General features: G+C 44.0%; 1 protein-coding gene across 1 annotated transcript in view; it reads left to right on the forward strand.

Annotated features, from left to right (window-relative positions):
• The window catches only part of ndrg2 (NDRG family member 2), a 29,452-nt gene extending 11,942 nt beyond the window's left edge, over positions 1-17,510 (forward strand). The window contains exons 2-16 of the mRNA XM_041964877.1: positions 8,644-8,726; positions 11,742-11,783; positions 12,209-12,314; positions 12,404-12,524; positions 13,102-13,164; positions 13,887-13,947; positions 14,112-14,198; positions 14,414-14,470; positions 14,569-14,672; positions 14,760-14,798; positions 14,911-14,962; positions 15,139-15,186; positions 15,273-15,308; positions 15,693-15,744; positions 16,726-17,510. Of these exons, the coding sequence (XP_041820811.1) occupies positions 8,655-8,726; positions 11,742-11,783; positions 12,209-12,314; positions 12,404-12,524; positions 13,102-13,164; positions 13,887-13,947; positions 14,112-14,198; positions 14,414-14,470; positions 14,569-14,672; positions 14,760-14,798; positions 14,911-14,962; positions 15,139-15,186; positions 15,273-15,308; positions 15,693-15,744; positions 16,726-16,889 (1,104 nt within the window). The 5' untranslated portion in view covers positions 8,644-8,654 and the 3' untranslated portion in view covers positions 16,890-17,510. The remainder of the gene's footprint in view (positions 1-8,643; positions 8,727-11,741; positions 11,784-12,208; positions 12,315-12,403; positions 12,525-13,101; positions 13,165-13,886; positions 13,948-14,111; positions 14,199-14,413; positions 14,471-14,568; positions 14,673-14,759; positions 14,799-14,910; positions 14,963-15,138; positions 15,187-15,272; positions 15,309-15,692; positions 15,745-16,725) is intronic.
• The last annotated feature ends 728 nt before the right edge of the window (positions 17,511-18,238 follow it).

Genomic DNA, 18,238 nt, shown 5'->3' on the forward strand with positions numbered 1-18,238 from the left:
GCTTTGGCCTCTCTCTGGGTCTCCATGGTGGCTGCTCCTGTGCCTCCTTTCTCTCCAGACATTTGTTGCTCATTTTTCTCTCTTCCTCTGCTCCCAGACTGTGTTTTGTCCAGCAGACCCAGCAACAGACCCCCCCCCCAAAAAACACTCACTGATGCTCAAACTACCGTTGCTGATATTAGCTGCAGTTTGACTAGCGAGACATTTGTATTTTATTGCTAATTAATCTTTGTTTGCTCGCTTCCTGTCTGGCTGTCCTGGATGACAGAAGTGACTGATGAGCATTTGGCTGGGGGGCATCATTTGCACTCAACTCTTCCATTTTGTGCAGCCTTGCAGAACTGTGCCGATGGGCTGCCCCCCCCCCCCTCCGTGGAAGTACAACATGTTGCTATTGGACAGATTGAGCCGAATATTACGTTACCTTTAGGAGGGCTTGTAGGTGGTTTTGGACTGCTGCTAGCTGTTTCCACCTGCTTCCAGTCTTTATGCTAAGCTAAGCTAACACCATAGCAGGTGTATTTTGGGGTGTTGGCAGCTACGAGTCACTGTGGTGCTTTCTTGTTTGCATTTCCACTCAAGATTTTTTTGCACATGAAGAAACAAAAACATGGAGTTTTTTGGGGCTTTTTTTTGTTTGTTTTTTTGTCTTTTACGGTTGCTCAATGATGCCAATAAAGCCAAAATAACAAGTTAAATCCTGCCATGTTACATCAGCGTTGGTTGATCTTTGGTGAGGTAGTGCTTCCTGTTTCGTCTGTCAGAGAGGATGCATATATGATGATGCTGAAAAAAAAACAAAAAACAGCAGACAGTCTGCCTGCAGACCTCAGGCAGGGCTGCACATCACTGCGCTGTGCCTATAAAACTGACATCGTGGTACCCAGGTGTGACAGCAGCAAAGTGCTTCAGACTAAGATGATTTGCCTCAGGATGGAGAACGGATTCGGTCCTGAGAGTGTTTACGTCCTCGACACCTGGGTCTCCCTGCAGTGTGTATGCATGAGTGCGTGTCTGCGTGTCAGCGGGCCTTATGTTTGTCTGATGGAAGCGAGCGCACGCGTCCACATTTCACTGTTGTCGAGTGAAAACCACAAATCTCCCCTGACGTCTGTTTGGAAGTGCAGAAAACTGCCTGCCTTTCCCGATTGAACTTTTAGATTGAGTTTCAGAGTGAGAGAGTGAAGTGACATCGAACGCCGCAGCGCCTTTAGCAGCTAAAGAGCCAAATATTTTCTTCAGGAGGTGGTGGAGACCAAAACAGAGCTTAAAGAAGAGTAAATACTGGACTTCCATCTATCATTCGACCAGAAACGTGACTCCAGATGAGTGCTCATGTTGCTCAGTGTCTGCAGTGATACTGGTATCAATATCAGGGGTTTAAAAGTCTGATGACGATTAAAGATTTTTTGGGTGATTTCACTAGTGAACAAATGCTACCAGAGTTTATGCATGACCATAATCCTAGTTTGGCATTCCTGTCCTGCAGTTTCCTCTCATTACATACTTAGATACCTGCAATAAGCTAACACGAGCCAATATAAATCGGCCCACCTGATGTTTTATCAGTCCTGCTCCGATTTTTTAAGGTGATAACATGTCAATGCTGTTTTTATAGCTTGTTGTGCTGCCCCCAGGTGGCCGAAATGTCAATTACTGCAGGTTTAAATGAATAAAATTTGCTGAGAAATTTCCGACTTTTTAATTACACTCATTTTTGACTGCAGGAATGTTAAGACATGTCATCAAGACACTGGTTCGGCTAGATAATGTTGCCGTCCTGGGTCAGATTATAACCCAAGACATGACGTCTGCTTGACATGTAGCCCACTGAGCCCTCGACAACTGTCCTCTCTTGGTTCAAAGTAGGAATGAGGTATCAAACCCCCCCTCCCTGGTCACCGCCCTCTGATGTTATGCAGCCTTAAACACCTCGACATCAATGCCTTTGCATATTGAAGCATTTGTCCGGCGAATGCCACCGGTTTAACCTCCCGCCTACATTCTCAATATAGGTGACCTTAATGCTCGGTGCCCTACTTCAGCACCCAGTACGTCTGTGTGTGTTTATCTCAGCGTCTGGGCGCGCCGCTTTGTTCGGCGGCAGCAGAGAGAGAGCAAACGAAAGAGTCTGCCAGCACAAGTGTTTGCCCGTTTTTTTTTCCCCTCTCCACTCGCTGCAAAAGAAGGAGCGAGAGACAGAAAAGAGGACGAGACAAAGGGCTGCGGCGAGACGGGGAACGAGGAGCGATGACTGGCAGGAAAGGAGAGGGAGGGGGACGCGAGTGACAAGTCAGCAGCGTGACAAAAAAGATGGACGGAGAGAGGCGAGGAAGAGGAAGAGATTAAGAGGAAGAGGGGACATAGGGAGGGAGGGAGGGAGGGAAAGTTCTCCTGTTTGACCGCGGCTGCTTATATCAGCTCTGCGAACAGCAGTCTGGCGGTTGATTAAAGAAAAACAGGTGCAAGTCGAAGCTGACGCCCTTTTAGCTTCTCACTGTATGAGACAAAATAGCAACAAATGGCTGTTTGTGAAGGCAGGAACACGAGCGCTCACACTTCAAACACGGCCGGCACAAGTTGAAGATGCTTTTTACTCTAGCAGCGCCAGACCGGGTCACATATAGCAATGCTCTATATGCTGGAAGCCTTTTGAGCTTCCAGCAGTCTGGCTGTGCTGGAGTTTCACACTGAGCTCCTGGTTGTGTTCGTGACGGAGGGCGAACACCATCCAAAAGCAGCGGAGGAGGCCCGATTTGACTATTTGTAACTTGCAGCAGCTTCAGTTACCACGTTCATCAGTGTCAGGAAGGTCACATTTGAAGTGTAATAGGTTACAGTCAGTAGCTACGCTGCAAAAAATGTAAAAGTGCAACTGTTTTAATCACTTCAACAAAGTCATGTAACTTGTTACATTTGGTGACTTTTCCAACATGTTTTAAACTGAGCAAACTTAACTCACCTGTTTTTTTTTTGTTTTTTTTTCAATTTAAACTTTATTTTTCCTGCAAGACATGAAGAACAGTTTCTTATTTACAGTGACAGCCTGGCAATATCGTTGAATTTCCTGCTCAGAAAGACGCCAGGCGACGCGGCCGGCTGGTCGCTTCGAGCAACGCTTGTGATTTGATTTGATGAGGCAGCACAAATTCAAACGAAAGAACCAATCACAGACAAGCTCAGGATTTGACTTGATAGCGCCCAGTGAAGAAGAGGCAGCTCCTTGTAGGCCGTCCGACCCTTCATGGTGTCACACTCAAATTCGTCCCAGTGGCTTCACTGACCTCCATCTGAATGATTGTTATATTCTGCATCTAAGATCTGTGTGACCACTTTGTAATCAACAACATTTTAATTACGGATCACAACTACGTTTATTTTTATATCATTTCATTAAATTGCAATAAATTCATCACATTCATGCACAAATGTGTTTTAAACACATCGTTTTGGGTTACAAGCGTTGTGCAAGTTTGCAGCACAGCTTGATTTTAGCATCCTAGGAACGGAAAGTCAGTCACCTGCTGCTCGTCTTGAAGCTTAACCTCACACACTACTACTACACACTACTGTTGTAGTAGGTTCGAGGTTCGTTTGGTTTGGTGGGTGGCTATTTCCTGGAAACTGAAAGCACATAAGTCTCAGCAGAAAAGATTCTTTCATTAATTCTTTTTTAATTATTCCTTAAAAGTCACAGCAGCGTGTCTGACAAATTTCTGATGTCTCAGGGTTTATTTATTTATCATGTAGCTTAATTATATTCTTGGTCATAAAAACACTAAAATACTCCTTCATGACTAATTTCCAAATAATTTGTGTTGTGATTTTTTTCTATCATGTGGAGCTATTTCTTTGCCAAAAAGGTGTAATTGGTTGAAATGCTTTACTAAATGTTTTCCTGATCAGAGATGTGTTACTGATCTATAAAACATTAATTAATGATTAGACATCAAAACACCATTAGCTGCCATTTATAGAGCAATTATAGAGTGTGCTTCAATCTTGAAAGCTGGATTTTTGTATTGTTCTATTGGTGTAGGGTGAGAGTCAGCGTGACAGAGCAGGAGAGGAGGATGAGGAGGATAAAGTGCAAGGGGGGGGGGGGGGGGGGGGGGGGGGGGGGGATGGGAAGGATTGACGAAAACAGACTGTGACACGTCGGAATGATACGTCCTGCTAACAGCGGCTGGCTGAAATGCCGCCGCTTGTGCGCGGTTATGAATGGGCATAAAACAAGCGTGGATTCATTTAGCTGGAGCAATTATCCGCTGCAGCCCTGATATCTGAGACGCAGAACATGTTCGCCGCAACAGATGAACCCAACAACTGTTGTCTGACAGCTGAAATGTGGAAGTAGAGTGGAAGCAAATCAGGAGCAAGGCGTCCTTTTCCTTTTTTTCTCTCACTCCTGCTTTTCAGCCTCCCTGCCTTCTTGCTCTCCATGCAAATCTGTCTTTTTCCTCTCCATCTCTACGCTTCTCCCTCCAATAGTGACAGACGGTGCCTCCTGTGCAGTTTAACAGTTATTACACGCTTCAAAACACACTGACTCACAGAGAGGCAGCAGCGGCAGGGAGAGATGGATGGAGGGAGTTAGGCCGATTAAAATGTTACAGCATCAGGAAGCTGTTCATGTGTGTGGAAGGGAGAGAGAGCAGACTGAGGTGGAATGGGCGAGTTACGTGGGATCGATGCTGCTTCGTGCACAAATTTTGGTCATGTGACCACATTTTTCGATCACCTTGTGATCTAACATAGCTGCAAATATCATTGATCTCAGTGATATTTAATCAGAAGTATGTCTGAGTGAGTGTCCAATATAATACTGAATGCATTATCTTCAGGTGCTCCCATGATGCTTTGTGACTGTGTGGAGTTGATGTAACTAATGAGAGAACCTCCAAATGATGGAATTTCCCATCATGCAATAATTCCAGCTTTCCTTTTTTAACCGTGAGAAACTGGGAGATTGCGTGGGCCTCATCCTCAGGCTGGTTCCTGTCGCCGTGGCAGCCGTATCCTCCGGGGCTGGTCCTCCCTGTGGATGCAGCATTTGGACCATTCAGGGTCTCGTATGGCTTCAGGTTTTTAGTCCCGATAATGAAGCTAGTTGTTTTGTATTTGAGTCTGAAGTCTGTTAAACAGTATCTGGCTCGTCTCCCTGTAAACTGACCAATCACGACTCTCCTTTGGCCTGTGTGTCCTCACATTGAAAGATAATTCATTAGCAACAATTGAGATAATTAACGAGTTAACAGTTATTTTTTTGTTTAAAGCTGCTCTAAATAATATTTTAATGGACAAAATGATGGCGTAATGTGAAAGATGATGCCTGTAGTGACAAACCCACAGACAAACACAGCACCAACCAACCCTGCAGTTTAGCATCTTTAAGCTAATTGTTTTGGTTTTGCGTCCTGCAACAAGCAGGCAGCTGTTGAAATAAATGAAATAAATGGACTGTACGTTACAGCGAGCTGCTAGCTAGCATGAAGCTGCGGAAAAGCCAGATGTTTCCCTCAGGAGGTGGTGCAGACCAAAACCAGAGCTAAAAGGAGAGCGAGTATTGGACTTAAATGTGATTAGACTCAAGACTCCGAATGAATTTTTGCTAACGAGGTTGGAATATCAACAGGTTAGTTAGTCTTTTTTCGTTGCTTCCAGCTACTTAGATGAGAAGATTTGCTATTTTTCTCAGTTTTTTGTTATTGTAAACTGAATATCTTAGTGTTTCCACTCTGGGAAATTGTGATTAGCATTTTTCACGTTAGACCGAACAATGAGTTGATTAATCGAAAAACAAAAGGGTGCATAAATTGGCGGGGAAAGTAATCATGGCTCACAGCTGCACTGGTGGCTCGTACTGTGCGTTATATTCAGAAACGCCGCGGAGATCCTGTTGCAGCAAAGCTCGCCTTTCCAAACATCCACATGCAGGGAGCTTTTAATAAACACAACACAGTTACTCTGCAGTCAAGTCAGGACATGACAGACCTCTAAAAACAGCAAGGGAGGGGCGGCAGCGGCGGCACAGCGATCGACAGTATCAGAGTGTCAGCAAACAGCTGCCCGCTGAAGTGTCTTTGAGGGAGATCCTGAAGTCACACCAGCTCTAGACGTGCCGCCGTTGCTCCTGAACAGAAGAATCACACACACATCAGATAGAGCAATATTAGAGTGATGGGCCACCACTCATTTAATCCCTGCGTTTGCATCATGCATGTGTGTATGTGCGTGATGCTGAAGGCATCGAGCCGCTAAAGTCCAGAGAAATACGTGAGAAAATGGAACCTCTGAAGTTTTTCGACTTATCATTGACTCAACTAATGGCAGAGGCGAGTTTGTCCTCACTTATGTGTTTATGAGCAAAATATCTCAAACAGTAGCCAATCAATGGTCACTTAATTAATTAGTCAGTGGACAGAAAACTCATCTGTAATGATTCATATAATCGATTAATTCATTTTTCAGGCAAAAAGGCCAAATATCTGCAAGCTCCAGCTGCTCGAATGTGATCATTACTGGATGTCTTTTGGCCTGTTGGTCAGACAAACCGATCTGAAGCCATCGCCTTGAGCTGCAGGACGTTTGTGTAGGCCGTTTTTCACTTTCTTATCATGTTTTATTGGCAAAACAATCAATATATCTGCACAGTAATTCAGTCAGGACACTCATTTTAACCCTTTACTGCACTGATGTGATGCCCCAAAACAAATCTGAGCTACTGTTACGCAGACTTTCACAACACACACACACACACACACGTTTCCATGGCCCGGACATACGTGATTGGACAGTGTATGCAATACGAAGAGTAGACTTCCACGTCTGGCTGAACTGCAGCCAGGCTCCATTCAGCGGATTAATCGATAATGAAACAGTTAGTTGCAGCACTAAAAAGGATTTGATCGGATATCGGTTGGCCCAGAGATCACTTGATTAAATTTTGGGTGTAATCTGGCTGCAGGATTTCCGCCATTAGACGATTAATTTTCCGTTCATTTTTGTTTTTAGCTGTATTCTCGGTTCTTTCGCTGGAGGGAAAGTCCGACGTCCAGCAGCAGCAGCGAGGCCTGAACCCTGAACTAGACTGACAGGAAAACCTGGAGTAGAGACAGAGGCTGCAGCAGCTTTGAGATTAGAAACCGGTGACAGTGGAGGCTTCCTCTCACAAAGTGCCCGCTAGTTTTATTTTGAATGGGACGAAAAGATACGATGATGGAGGCGAATGAAAAATCCAAAGCAGAGGGAGGGCGGGAGAGATGGAACAATGGAAGCTATGTGCGTATGTGTGCTTTGGTGACTAATCATTTCCGTTTGAGACCCAGAGAGACCCAGCCCCCGCCCCCTGGGGCAGCAGTTCATTCTCTGATGAGTGCACACATGCACCTAAAACACACACACACCATCTCGCCTCGTTCCCCCGCTGATGTAATCCTCTGATGCCAAATCTGCAGATAGAAAACAGTCATCGGTTCATAGGAGCATGAATCGTGCACGTTCACACACACGAGCGAGGTCAACTTGACGCAGGAACAACCTGTGTTTGCTCACTTCCTCTTATTCCCTCTTAGCTTTAAGAAGCTGCTGCGTGACAAGCGGGATTCTCAGTGTGTCAGATTTGAGAAAATAACACGCATTACTGATGCAGGGTCAGATCTGATGTTTCTTCTTCGTGCGCGTCCTGCATGGCATGAATGGAAAAGGCTAAAAAAGCTGAGGGGTGCATGCAAAACAGTGGGAGGACGATGGGTGACAGTTTTATGTAGGCAGACATTTGCAGCTGCAACCTGTTGCAACACAAATCAATGCACACGTATTTGGACAAAAAAAAATGGCATCACATGCAGGTTAATAAGGATGACTGTTGCTGTAATTTAAGTCGGGCTGTGAGTAAAAAGTCACATTATTGCAATGCAGTAATAAGATAAAGTGGGATGTGGCTCCATTTTTCCTGCTAGCTCTAACTCCATGCAAAGCTACAGCATCTGGGGCAGCGGTTAAACATGCAAAGACCTGCATGTCTGCAGTCAGAACCGTTAAGGCTCTGGTTTGAATTCCCAGACCCCCTTTGCGACACCTCTGGGTGCAGCGTCAACAAACACAACAACACAAAGGCGTCTGAAAACAAGCAGCATGCTCCACTAACCTCCCTCAGAAAAAAGTAATGTGACACAAATGCTTGTTTTCCTTCACTTCCTCCTGATAAGCTGCGTGTTTCCTCTTTCCTCACACCGCTCACTACCCATACCTCTTCTTCTGTCTCTTTTCGGTGTCATATTTTACTCATAATTTATAACATACTCTGAAAACTTCTTTTTGCCATCTGTCTGTGCACTGATCTCCTCTTCAAGCTCTTTCTTCTCCTGTCCCACAATCCTTGCTCTGCTCATCTCTGCTGGCACTAATTGCTAATTAACTTTCACAATGTCCCACAGCTCAAACAAAGTCCCAGAGGAAAACATACAGTATTTAATCACTCAATGTGCACGTGCACGCGTCCACATGTGTCGGCCTGTGTGTGTGTGTGTGTTCGGTGCATTTGTGTTCTCGTGTCAGGATGACAGTAAAAGTGAGACGTTCTGATCGTTACGGTACAGAGAACGACCGATTTTCATGCTCTGGTCTCTTTTACCTGCACAGGAGGAGACACCATGACGACAGAAATGCAGGAGATCGCCATCACAGAGGACAAGCCTTTACTCACGGGTCAGGCTGACACCAAGGTCAGAGTGCCACACACACACACACACACACACACACACACACACACACACACACACACACACATACATACATACAAAATATGTACATGTTGGACTCACACTTGTTTCCACGCATGCTGCATACTAATACACACATACAGGCTGACTTTAATTCAATCCAAGCATGGAGAAACAGGCATGAGCTCACATAAGTACATGAATGAATGTGTGTGTGTGTGTGTGTGTGTGTGTGTGTGTTCCAGGTTCCTAAAAAACAAGGGTTGGTTTGCATCCTCGCCGTGCATGTGCACATGAGCGTGCGTGTGCGCCTTTGAGCCTGAGCAAAGCCTACATGTGACAACATGTGTCTCGAAGACATGAGTGTGTATGTGTGTGTGTGTGTGCGCGCGCGTGTGTGTGTTAGTGCACAGCTGCAGCACTGGCTCAGATCTGCCGGGTTGACGTCAAAGCCCTGAGGGAGCGAGAGCAGCTCCTCTGCTCTCCTTCGCTGATGTTGCCGTGCAGATGCGGCGCTGCAGAGCTGAGCCGTTTGTTTCTCGGTGCTGACACCTGGTGGCCAAACAGGGAAATACAGCACTAACACAAAAACAGCAGATTGACAGAGGGACAGAAACACAGGATTTTAAACTATTATTATTATTATTATTATTATTATGCAGGTAGAGGTGTAGTAACATTGTTAACAGGAAACATATGTTAAAGTCACAACAGACGGCAGAGACTACTGTCATTATTACTGCAGTACTTTAACTCATGAAGGGTTTCCTGAAAGGTCCAGCCGTTGAACCACTTTCATCCCTCAGCAGGATATGGATAAAGTCTTATGTCATGGGTGTCGCCCTGACAAAGTGGCCTATAGACCCACCATCTCGGGCTTGATTTCTGCTGTGTACCTTCATTGCATGTGACCCACCCTTTCTCTCTCTGTTCCTGTGTTTTCTGTCTGTCTGTCTGTGCTGTGAACTATTAAACAAAGGCAAAATGTCTCAAATAACGAAATAAAATCTTCTATCAGAGTATACATGTACCTGTACACCAGCTTGTTAATGCATGTTTAGTTATCCAAACATCAAAATGAAGAAAGTTTGTCTATTATATCTGAAAGCCGTCATTTTTTGGAAATTCAGTTTACCAATTATTGATAGAATAAACAAGTTCTTATTATTAGAGGACTCAGGGATAATGAGGGGATACTGACAAACCATAATATTGTGATCTTTCCAAAGAAATGCCTCAATATCAGAATATAATGATACACTGTGGGGGTCATTATTTGTTCCTCAAGAAACGCTTAATTTAAAAAAGCTTAAAACAATTTTTAAAGATAATATGACGAGAAGAATGATTCACTCTTTATTTTATTGAGCTATAAAACATCAAATAAGCCCAAAACTTACTTTAACACAGCTTTAAAGAGCAAGAAAAGGTAACATTTAAAGGAAAAGGTTGGTGTATTTCTATATTTTTATTCTTCTTTCTTCCTCAACAAATCCCATAAAAAGACACATTCTCTCATGAGTCAGACTTCCCCTTCTGGTCTGTAGCATTCAGCCAGAGTCCAGAGGTTCCTACTGAGGATGTAAATCTGTAAAAACTGCTCATAAATGTACAGCTGGAGGCATTACAGGCTGCTACACCTTGTTTCCGTGTGTACTGGGTGACTAATGAACCTCATCAGGACAAGACATGACGTTTCTTATCAACTTAACTTTTTACTTTACTTGTTTTACTTAATTATGTGGTTGAAAACACACTACTAACACTGTAAATTAAAAAAAAAGTATTGGCACAGTTATAGAAAATACAGTAAAAATACCACAAATAAAGATACAGTAATGATACTGTATATGATATTACAGTGGTCATACTGTAATTTAACTTACTATAATAATACTAAATGATAAGACAGAGACAATATTTTAATCAAATATACAGTAATAATACTGTAAATGATAATAGAGTGATGATACTGTTATTGAAAATGCACTAATTATACCATAAATGAATGGTAACAGTAATGATACTGTAGTTGAAAATATAGCACTAATACTGTAAATGGTGATTGAGATAATACAGTAATTGAAAACACAGTAATAGGACTTCAGATAAAAACACAGTATTGATACTGTAAATGATAATACAGTAACCTTCTCACAGTATAGCTCTTAGTATGACTGCCGCTATGATCGAGTGAAGGGTGATTGTATTAAGACTGGGAGGTTCTATTTTATATCTGAACCTCCATCGTTCACTGTGACCTCCAGCCTCCACCCACATGCACTTAACATCCATCCTCTGCCGCCGAACACATGCTTAACTCTACAAACTAGTGATCTTTAATCCAGCCCACCGATCACAACCTCCAGAACTCTCCACTTCCTCCTCAGCGATGACGCCCACCTCCACTTCAACCTCCCAGAGTGCTAATTTCCTACGAGTGTGCCATGCTGGTAATTCATTAGCGGGGTGAATGGATCCAAGGGTGCAAATGAATATCCCATTTAAAAGCTCCCACTGCCAGACTCCCTCCATGTAGTCCTCGGCAGCCATAACCACCCGCTCCTCTGAAGAGCTGCTGTGCTGCTGTATCTGGAGCGTAACGACGCCCATCGCCTGTGTGGGTGTTAATTAGAAGCACGGCCTCACTTAACATGAAAGGATGGCGAAAGAAAGAAGAAACTGAGAGTTTTCTCTCATGTTTGCTTTTTGTTTTTCATTTATATGCAATAAAAAGAGATAAAAAAGAAGAAAAGTAAACAGTAAACCAATTATGTTTGGGTTTTGGACTTTTGGTAGACTTGTGCAGCATCTTATTTAAGGCGAGATAGCTGAAAACGCTGAATAAATGAATGAAGCATGGTGCGCTTCACAAGAGCCGCCACGCTTTCATTTTGATTGGCTGTTGGTCCATGTACTCACGTACTCTGCGAACTGTGATGAGCTTTTTCTGACGTTCTTCTGACGTTTTACGAGTAGTTGCTGCTGGTACCTGAACGCAACCTTCCTTTCTCACAGGATGCTGAACTGGCTGCCCGGATACTCCTGGACCAGGGACAGGTAAGACCGCTTCCTGTCAGCTTTCAGTCATATGGACTGAAGAGGTCCTGGGTTGCAGCGTATGAGGCACAAACACAATATACAGAACAATCAGAACAGAACAATGAGACCATTAAATAATACTTTGATAAGTACTTTTCTTGCTACTTACACTTCCATTCTTACATTTAAACTAAATGTGATGCTCCTATCTCAGAAGTCTGAGTCCAAACAACTCCGAAACCTTCACATCAGTCATCAAACATCAATATATTTTATACATTTTGGACAATTTGAAATTGAAAACACCTTATTATTTGCCGCTATTAACTTTTTTTTTTGTAATTTTAAAGGTCTAAATGCTGTTTTGGGATAAAAATCTTGAGGTCGCAGATGCAGATATCTGCAGCTTGATCGGGCGTTGATTAAAGTCTTTCTCTCTGCAGGAGCACAGTATCGAGACCCCGCATGGTGTTCTGCACGTGACCCTCCACGGCACACGAACCACCCGCAGGCCCGCCATCCTCACCTTCCACGATGTGGGTCTGGACAGTGAGTAGCTCTCTAGACCTCTTTTATTCCTTCCTCTTCTTTTTCTTCACCTCCCGTATTTGATCAACCTCTCTCTCTCTCTCTGGCAGGTAAGAGCTGCTTCTCGCCTCTGTTTAAGTTCGAGGAGATGCAGGAGATTGTCAAGAACTTCACCCTGATTCACATCGATGCTCCGGGGCAGGAGGAGGGGGCTGCCGCCTACCCCACAGGGTACGACATTATATCGGTCCCTCGCCGTCCTGCAGTAACCTTCGTTTTTTCTTTTTTCTCAGAAATGGAAACAATCCTCTGTGGAAGGCTTAAACCTAATCTCCTCCAAAAATACTTAACATTCCCATCTCTCACATCTCCCTCCTTTCCGGCCTCTAATACACTCTTGTCTGAGGTTTAAAGAAAATCCGTCCTTTTCTTTTCTTTACGCACTTCTTATTTCTTCCCCTCTGCACTTCGCCGACACTCCTCTTCCTTGCGTGATTATCTTTAGGGTTATCGGGAGGATTTTATTGCACGTATTGTTACAGCATCTCGACTGTGACCCTTGACTCCTGCTGGTGATTCTAGAAATTGGAGCTTATTCTCTTTTTGATCCTGTTTTAAATCCTTGCGAATGAAAGTGTCAGCCGGTGTGTGCTTCGGATAAAAAAATAATTACGAATGAAAATCGGCCTTTCTGTAATTTCCAATAGTTACAAATAGGTTTGGTGAGACTTCAGGGTCAGAAAACACTCAAAATACAAATAAAATGTTTGGTTCATTAGACTGAGGTCATTTGTGTTTTCTGTTGCAGTTACCAGTATCCCTCCATGGAGACGGTAGCAGAGATGATCCCTGCTGTCCTGCAGTTTTTCAAGTGAGTTAGCAGTTAATTTTCACATGAACTCAACTCGCGCACAGACTGTGATCATAACAGTCTTGTTATATATCTTATATATTTATAAGTCTCTCTTTTTATTGTCGTTGCCATTCTGCTGCTGTAACTCTGGTTTTTAAAAATAATGCAGAATTAAATGATACAGCTGGGTCATGTTAACTTAAAGGTCCAGTATGTGGGATTTAGTGGCATCTAGTGGTGAGATTACAGATTGCAACCAGCTGAACACCCCTGGGTGGGTGGTAAGAACACGAAAACCTTGGCTTGGTTTGTCCGTTCTGGGCCACTGTACAAGCATGATGGCCTGGTAATAGATCCTACATTTCCCATGAGCAACATCTACTATAACACAGAGGTTCCTGCCTGTAAGATTTGTTGCAGGAACAAAATATATTTCTGCGATCTTTTCACTGATGCTTCCTTGCGACTAAGCTAAAGTCGACTCATTCCTGCTGTGTTGACGTGCAGTGGGGAGCTGTGACAGCTTTTTTCCATTCAACCGGAATCACAGCACCAAATTTCACAGCCATCGAGTCAATTTTTCAGTGACACCTCCAGTAAAGTAGAAACTTTAAATTCAAGCACCCAAACCAGCGCTGCCTCAGAGGAAAACCGAAGCAAACCAACGTTTTAAAGTGTTTGGGGTGTGATGTCGGAATACGTGTATTCTGCTATTAAGAGTTATTCTGTCTTTCTGTCAGCTTCCGTACTGTAATCGGAGTGGGCGTGGGAGCGGGAGCGTACATCCTCTCCAAGTTCTCAGTGAGTGCCCTCCTTTGTTTAGGCTAACAGCACTGCACATTGTTTTGTTGGTCAATCTGTGCCCGACGCTAAGTGTTCACTTTCCACACGGTGCTATTCATCTACATGTCTGTCTATAACTCGGACTACATCTGTCCCTCTGCTGCTTCCTTTCATCTCTTCAGCTTGCGAACCCAGACTCAGTGGAAGGTCTGGTTCTGGTCAACATCGACACTAACGCTCGAGGATGGATAGACTGGGCCGCTCAGAAGGTCTGTTGTGTTGTCTTTTTTCCTTCCCAGTCAGTGCTGCCTTGTCTTGTCCTCAGAGACGTGGTAATTGAATCTCATTAGTCCTACTGGGAGCTCTCCATCAGCTCTGGATATGAAATGATGTGACCATACACAATATAGTATTGATTATGTCATCGCTTATCGTATTAAAGTCACTAAATGATGAAGAATGCTATTGATTTCTCCCTCTGTAGCTCAGCTCTGTGACGTCGTCCCTCACCGAGCAGATCCTGTCCCACCTTTTCAGCCAGGTATTAACATGTCAATCGTGTATAAAAAAAAAATCCTATCGCTCATTTTGCATCATTTCATGAGCGTTTTGAGTTGCATTTCTCTTCCCTTCCTGCAGGAGGAGCTGTCATCAAACACAGATCTAGTGCAGTCTCACAGAGAGCGCATCTCCAAAGCCTCTAATCTGGTCAACATAGAGCTCTTCTGGAAGACTTACAACAGGTGAACACACCCACAAACATCACTGCATGGACACATTTACCCCCCAGCAAACTGCAACCAACGTAATCTTCTTCCGTTTGCCTCCAGCCGCAGAGACTTGAACATTGACCGCAACAGCACCTTCAAGTAAATATCCTCTCAGCTTTTGTAATCTCCATACTTAAATCTTGTTTTTTTATTTGAAAACTCTGAAATACCTAAATGCCGACCTTCTTATCTCTATTTCTGTCAACCTCAGGTGTCCAGTAATGTTGGTTGTGGGTGATCAGGCTCCATACGAGGACGCTGCCGTAAGTTTCAGCTGCTCTCTTCTGGTCTATAACGTCTCGAGTGGTCTTATATTTTCATCTGTTCATGTGTGGTAGAAACATTTTTTGTTATATTTGTTGAAATTCAACAGCAGTCCATAAATCAAACGCTCATTTCTGTTTGATTGTCTGAGTGTCTTCCCTTCTGTGACCACTAGGTGGAGTGCAACAGCAAAATGGACCCGACAACAACCTCATTCCTAAAGGTAACCCACCCTCCGGTCTGTTTTTATCTGTCTCACTTTATTGTTTCATGCACTCTGCTACACTCCTTCTCTCCCTCCCTCCACAGATGGCTGATGCTGGTGGTCTCCCTCAGCTGACCCAGGTAATGACAAACGAACAGCCTCTTTCTGACGCTTCAAACATGGATGTTAAAGCTGCAACAAGCGCGATTATTGTGTTCAAACATATCTGGTAAATCAACCGTCGCGAGCTGGGCCTTGAACAGAGGGAAACGTGCAACTGCTCTAACTTAAGCAGCCTCTTTGTGCAGTTTAATGCATGAATTCTACTTCATGCACAGCTCCCAGGATCCACAAAAATAGAAAACAAGCCACAGAGCTGATTTTACTAATTTACCAGAAATTCTGGGTGTTTTAAGTCCTTTAATTTAAAAATGGCTGCCACATGTTTGCGCTGCTACCTAGTTAAGATGGTAATTTGTGATTGTGCTGATGCAAAATTCAATTTCTTGTCTTTGCGTTTGCAGCCTGCTAAACTGACTGAGGCTTTCAAGTATTTCATCCAGGGAATGGGCTACAGTAAGTTCACTTCACCCAATCAAACTCTTCTCATGTACACATAACAAATACAGTGATACACAACGTAACACCTGCAGAGGATTTTATTGCATATTCACTGCAATTATTGTTAACCATGTATTCATGCCTGTTGTGTGTGCCGATGCTCAATACATGTGTTTGCTGTATTGCTAGCTTTAGCAGATAAGGCTGAAGATATTCTGTATTTCTCTTATTGTCATCAAATGTCATGAAAAGACCAACAAGTATCAGTGTTGGTAGCCAAAATCTGACAGAGTAGCTTAATCTGTCTGTGTCACAGAGCTCCAAAAACTATAGAAAACATCAGTGGGCCTCATGGCTGCGCTGGTCACATGATCCTCCATTACCATCCCCAACAAACGCATCACTTGCTCCTGTTTGAGTAACATTCAACGAAAAACTGCAGGGCCCAGTATATTAAGGAACTAATTTCAGACCTGCGCTGAAAATTTTGTACGGTGGCCCTGAGAGCTCAATGCACTGTGGCTTAAGAAAACACATGCAAACAGACAATACATTTGGAATAAAATGCTAAAACAGTATATATAAAAAAATGCAAATAGAGAAATCAGCCAAACACAAATGCTGCACAGATGACAACAGCAGCTGTTTCCAGGGGACGCTAAAAAGTGAACACGTTTTGGGGATGTGCTTTTTGTCCCTCTGAAAAAACTTTTTATCTCATTTTCCAGCAGCCAACTTCAGTAACTTCCTGAGTCAAAAACCATGGCAACAATAAGCGTCCCAGCTGCGTGCGTCACTTTTTAGCGTCCCCTGGAAAGCGTTTTTTGTTTTCTAAATGCTGCACACGTTGTCAAAGTGGTGTTTTGTCAAGATGACTGTTTAGTTGCAGTGCATTGAGCCTTCAGGGCCACCATAGTCAACAATAAGGAAAATATAGAATAACACCAGCTTGTGTTTCCATTGATTTCTAATTTTTTCCATCCGTCTCCTCCACAGTGGCTTCATCTTGCATGACCCGCCTGTCCCGCTCCCGCACCACCTCCCTCTCCTCCTCCTACTCCATGGATGGGTCCCGCTCTCGCTCCCGCACCCTGTCCCAGGGCTCGCAGGGGGGCCAGATGCCGCCCAGCCCCTCCCAAACGATGGAGGTGTCTTGCTGAAGGGGAGGGGGGGGGGGACATGATAGAGAGAGAGAGAGACAGAGAGAGAGAAGAGGGCGAAGGCAAAAAAGGAAGGGAAAGATGAAGCACGACAATAATGCAGGAAAGGAGACGAATGGGTTACTTATTTGTCACTAAACAACTCCCATCATTCCCCAGCAGAGCAGCGTAGAGACAGGGAGAGGGGGGGAGAAGGAGGGAGATAAAAACCTCCACATTTTGCACCACATTCAAAGTCCAGTCCCTCTCCTCACATCCCCCTTCCAGCTGAAAACAAAGCGGAGTGGGCTGCTCTACAGCAAAGCATAGGCCAGAAAAGATTAATAAAAGGGGGGATGTGGGGAAAGAATGGCAACCAGTCCTCTCTCCCTCCCTCTATTGGAGCCTGTGTCAGCCAGTAGAGCCCTTTAATTTAGATAAGGCGGCCTGTAGAGAGCACACGCCTCGCGTTAACCATTAGTAATAACTCTGAAAACGGTCTTTGTTGTTGATGCTGATGATTATGTTGTTGATGAAGCTAATGATGACGGTGACGTCATAGAAAAAAAAAAAAACAGTAACACTTTTCTCTTTATTACGCAATGAGTTTAAAACGACATAGATAAAAAAAAACATACTATAGCAGAGATACTTATAACAGTGTGTGTCTACTACTTTTTAAGCTAGTTTTTATTGTGTTGCTTTTATTTCTTTTCATCGGATTTTATTTTCTTATTTCAAACCTGCCTCAGCAAGGGGCCGGAGCTCCTGATTGGCTGAGCCGTCATGCGGCGACAGCCAATGAGAGCCATTAGAGTGACTGCTTCCTCCTTGATGTTGCCAGGTTGTTTATGTCTTCCATTTGCCCCGTCTATAAGTGGCTGTTTTGTTTTCCCATTGGATTTGAGGAGGTGGGCAGGAAGCTTTTGGGTTTTTTTTTCTTCTTCTTCTTCTGGACTGTTTGGAAGTTGCATGCCTGGTATCAGCCCATGAGGATGTTGACTGGATAATTTTCTTTTATATTCTGCTAACGAGTTGTGTGGATTTGAGTGTGTGTGTGTGTGTGTGTGTGCTGTTTTGTTTGCTTGGAGTGTTCAGCGATCGTGACGGTCTGAAGGTGAGAATAGGTGAGACTGAGGGCGTTCATGCGTGTTAGCTAGCTACCGTTAACACTAGCCGCACACTAAATAGTGCTTCCAATATCGCTGGCAGCCTCTCGCTGCATGTCCTAGTATCCACGCTACTCACCAGGTGGCGCTGCATCGCTCAGCAGCTAGTTTGGATATTGCATGTAGGTGTCAGGCGTGGCCAGAAGGGATCACTGTGTCTATCACCTGGGTTGTAAGCTCTTAGCCTTGCCCGCGCATGGA

This window comes from Chelmon rostratus, chromosome 23, assembly GCF_017976325.1.
Source record: "Chelmon rostratus isolate fCheRos1 chromosome 23, fCheRos1.pri, whole genome shotgun sequence".
Lineage (NCBI taxonomy): Eukaryota > Metazoa > Chordata > Actinopteri > Chaetodontiformes > Chaetodontidae > Chelmon > Chelmon rostratus.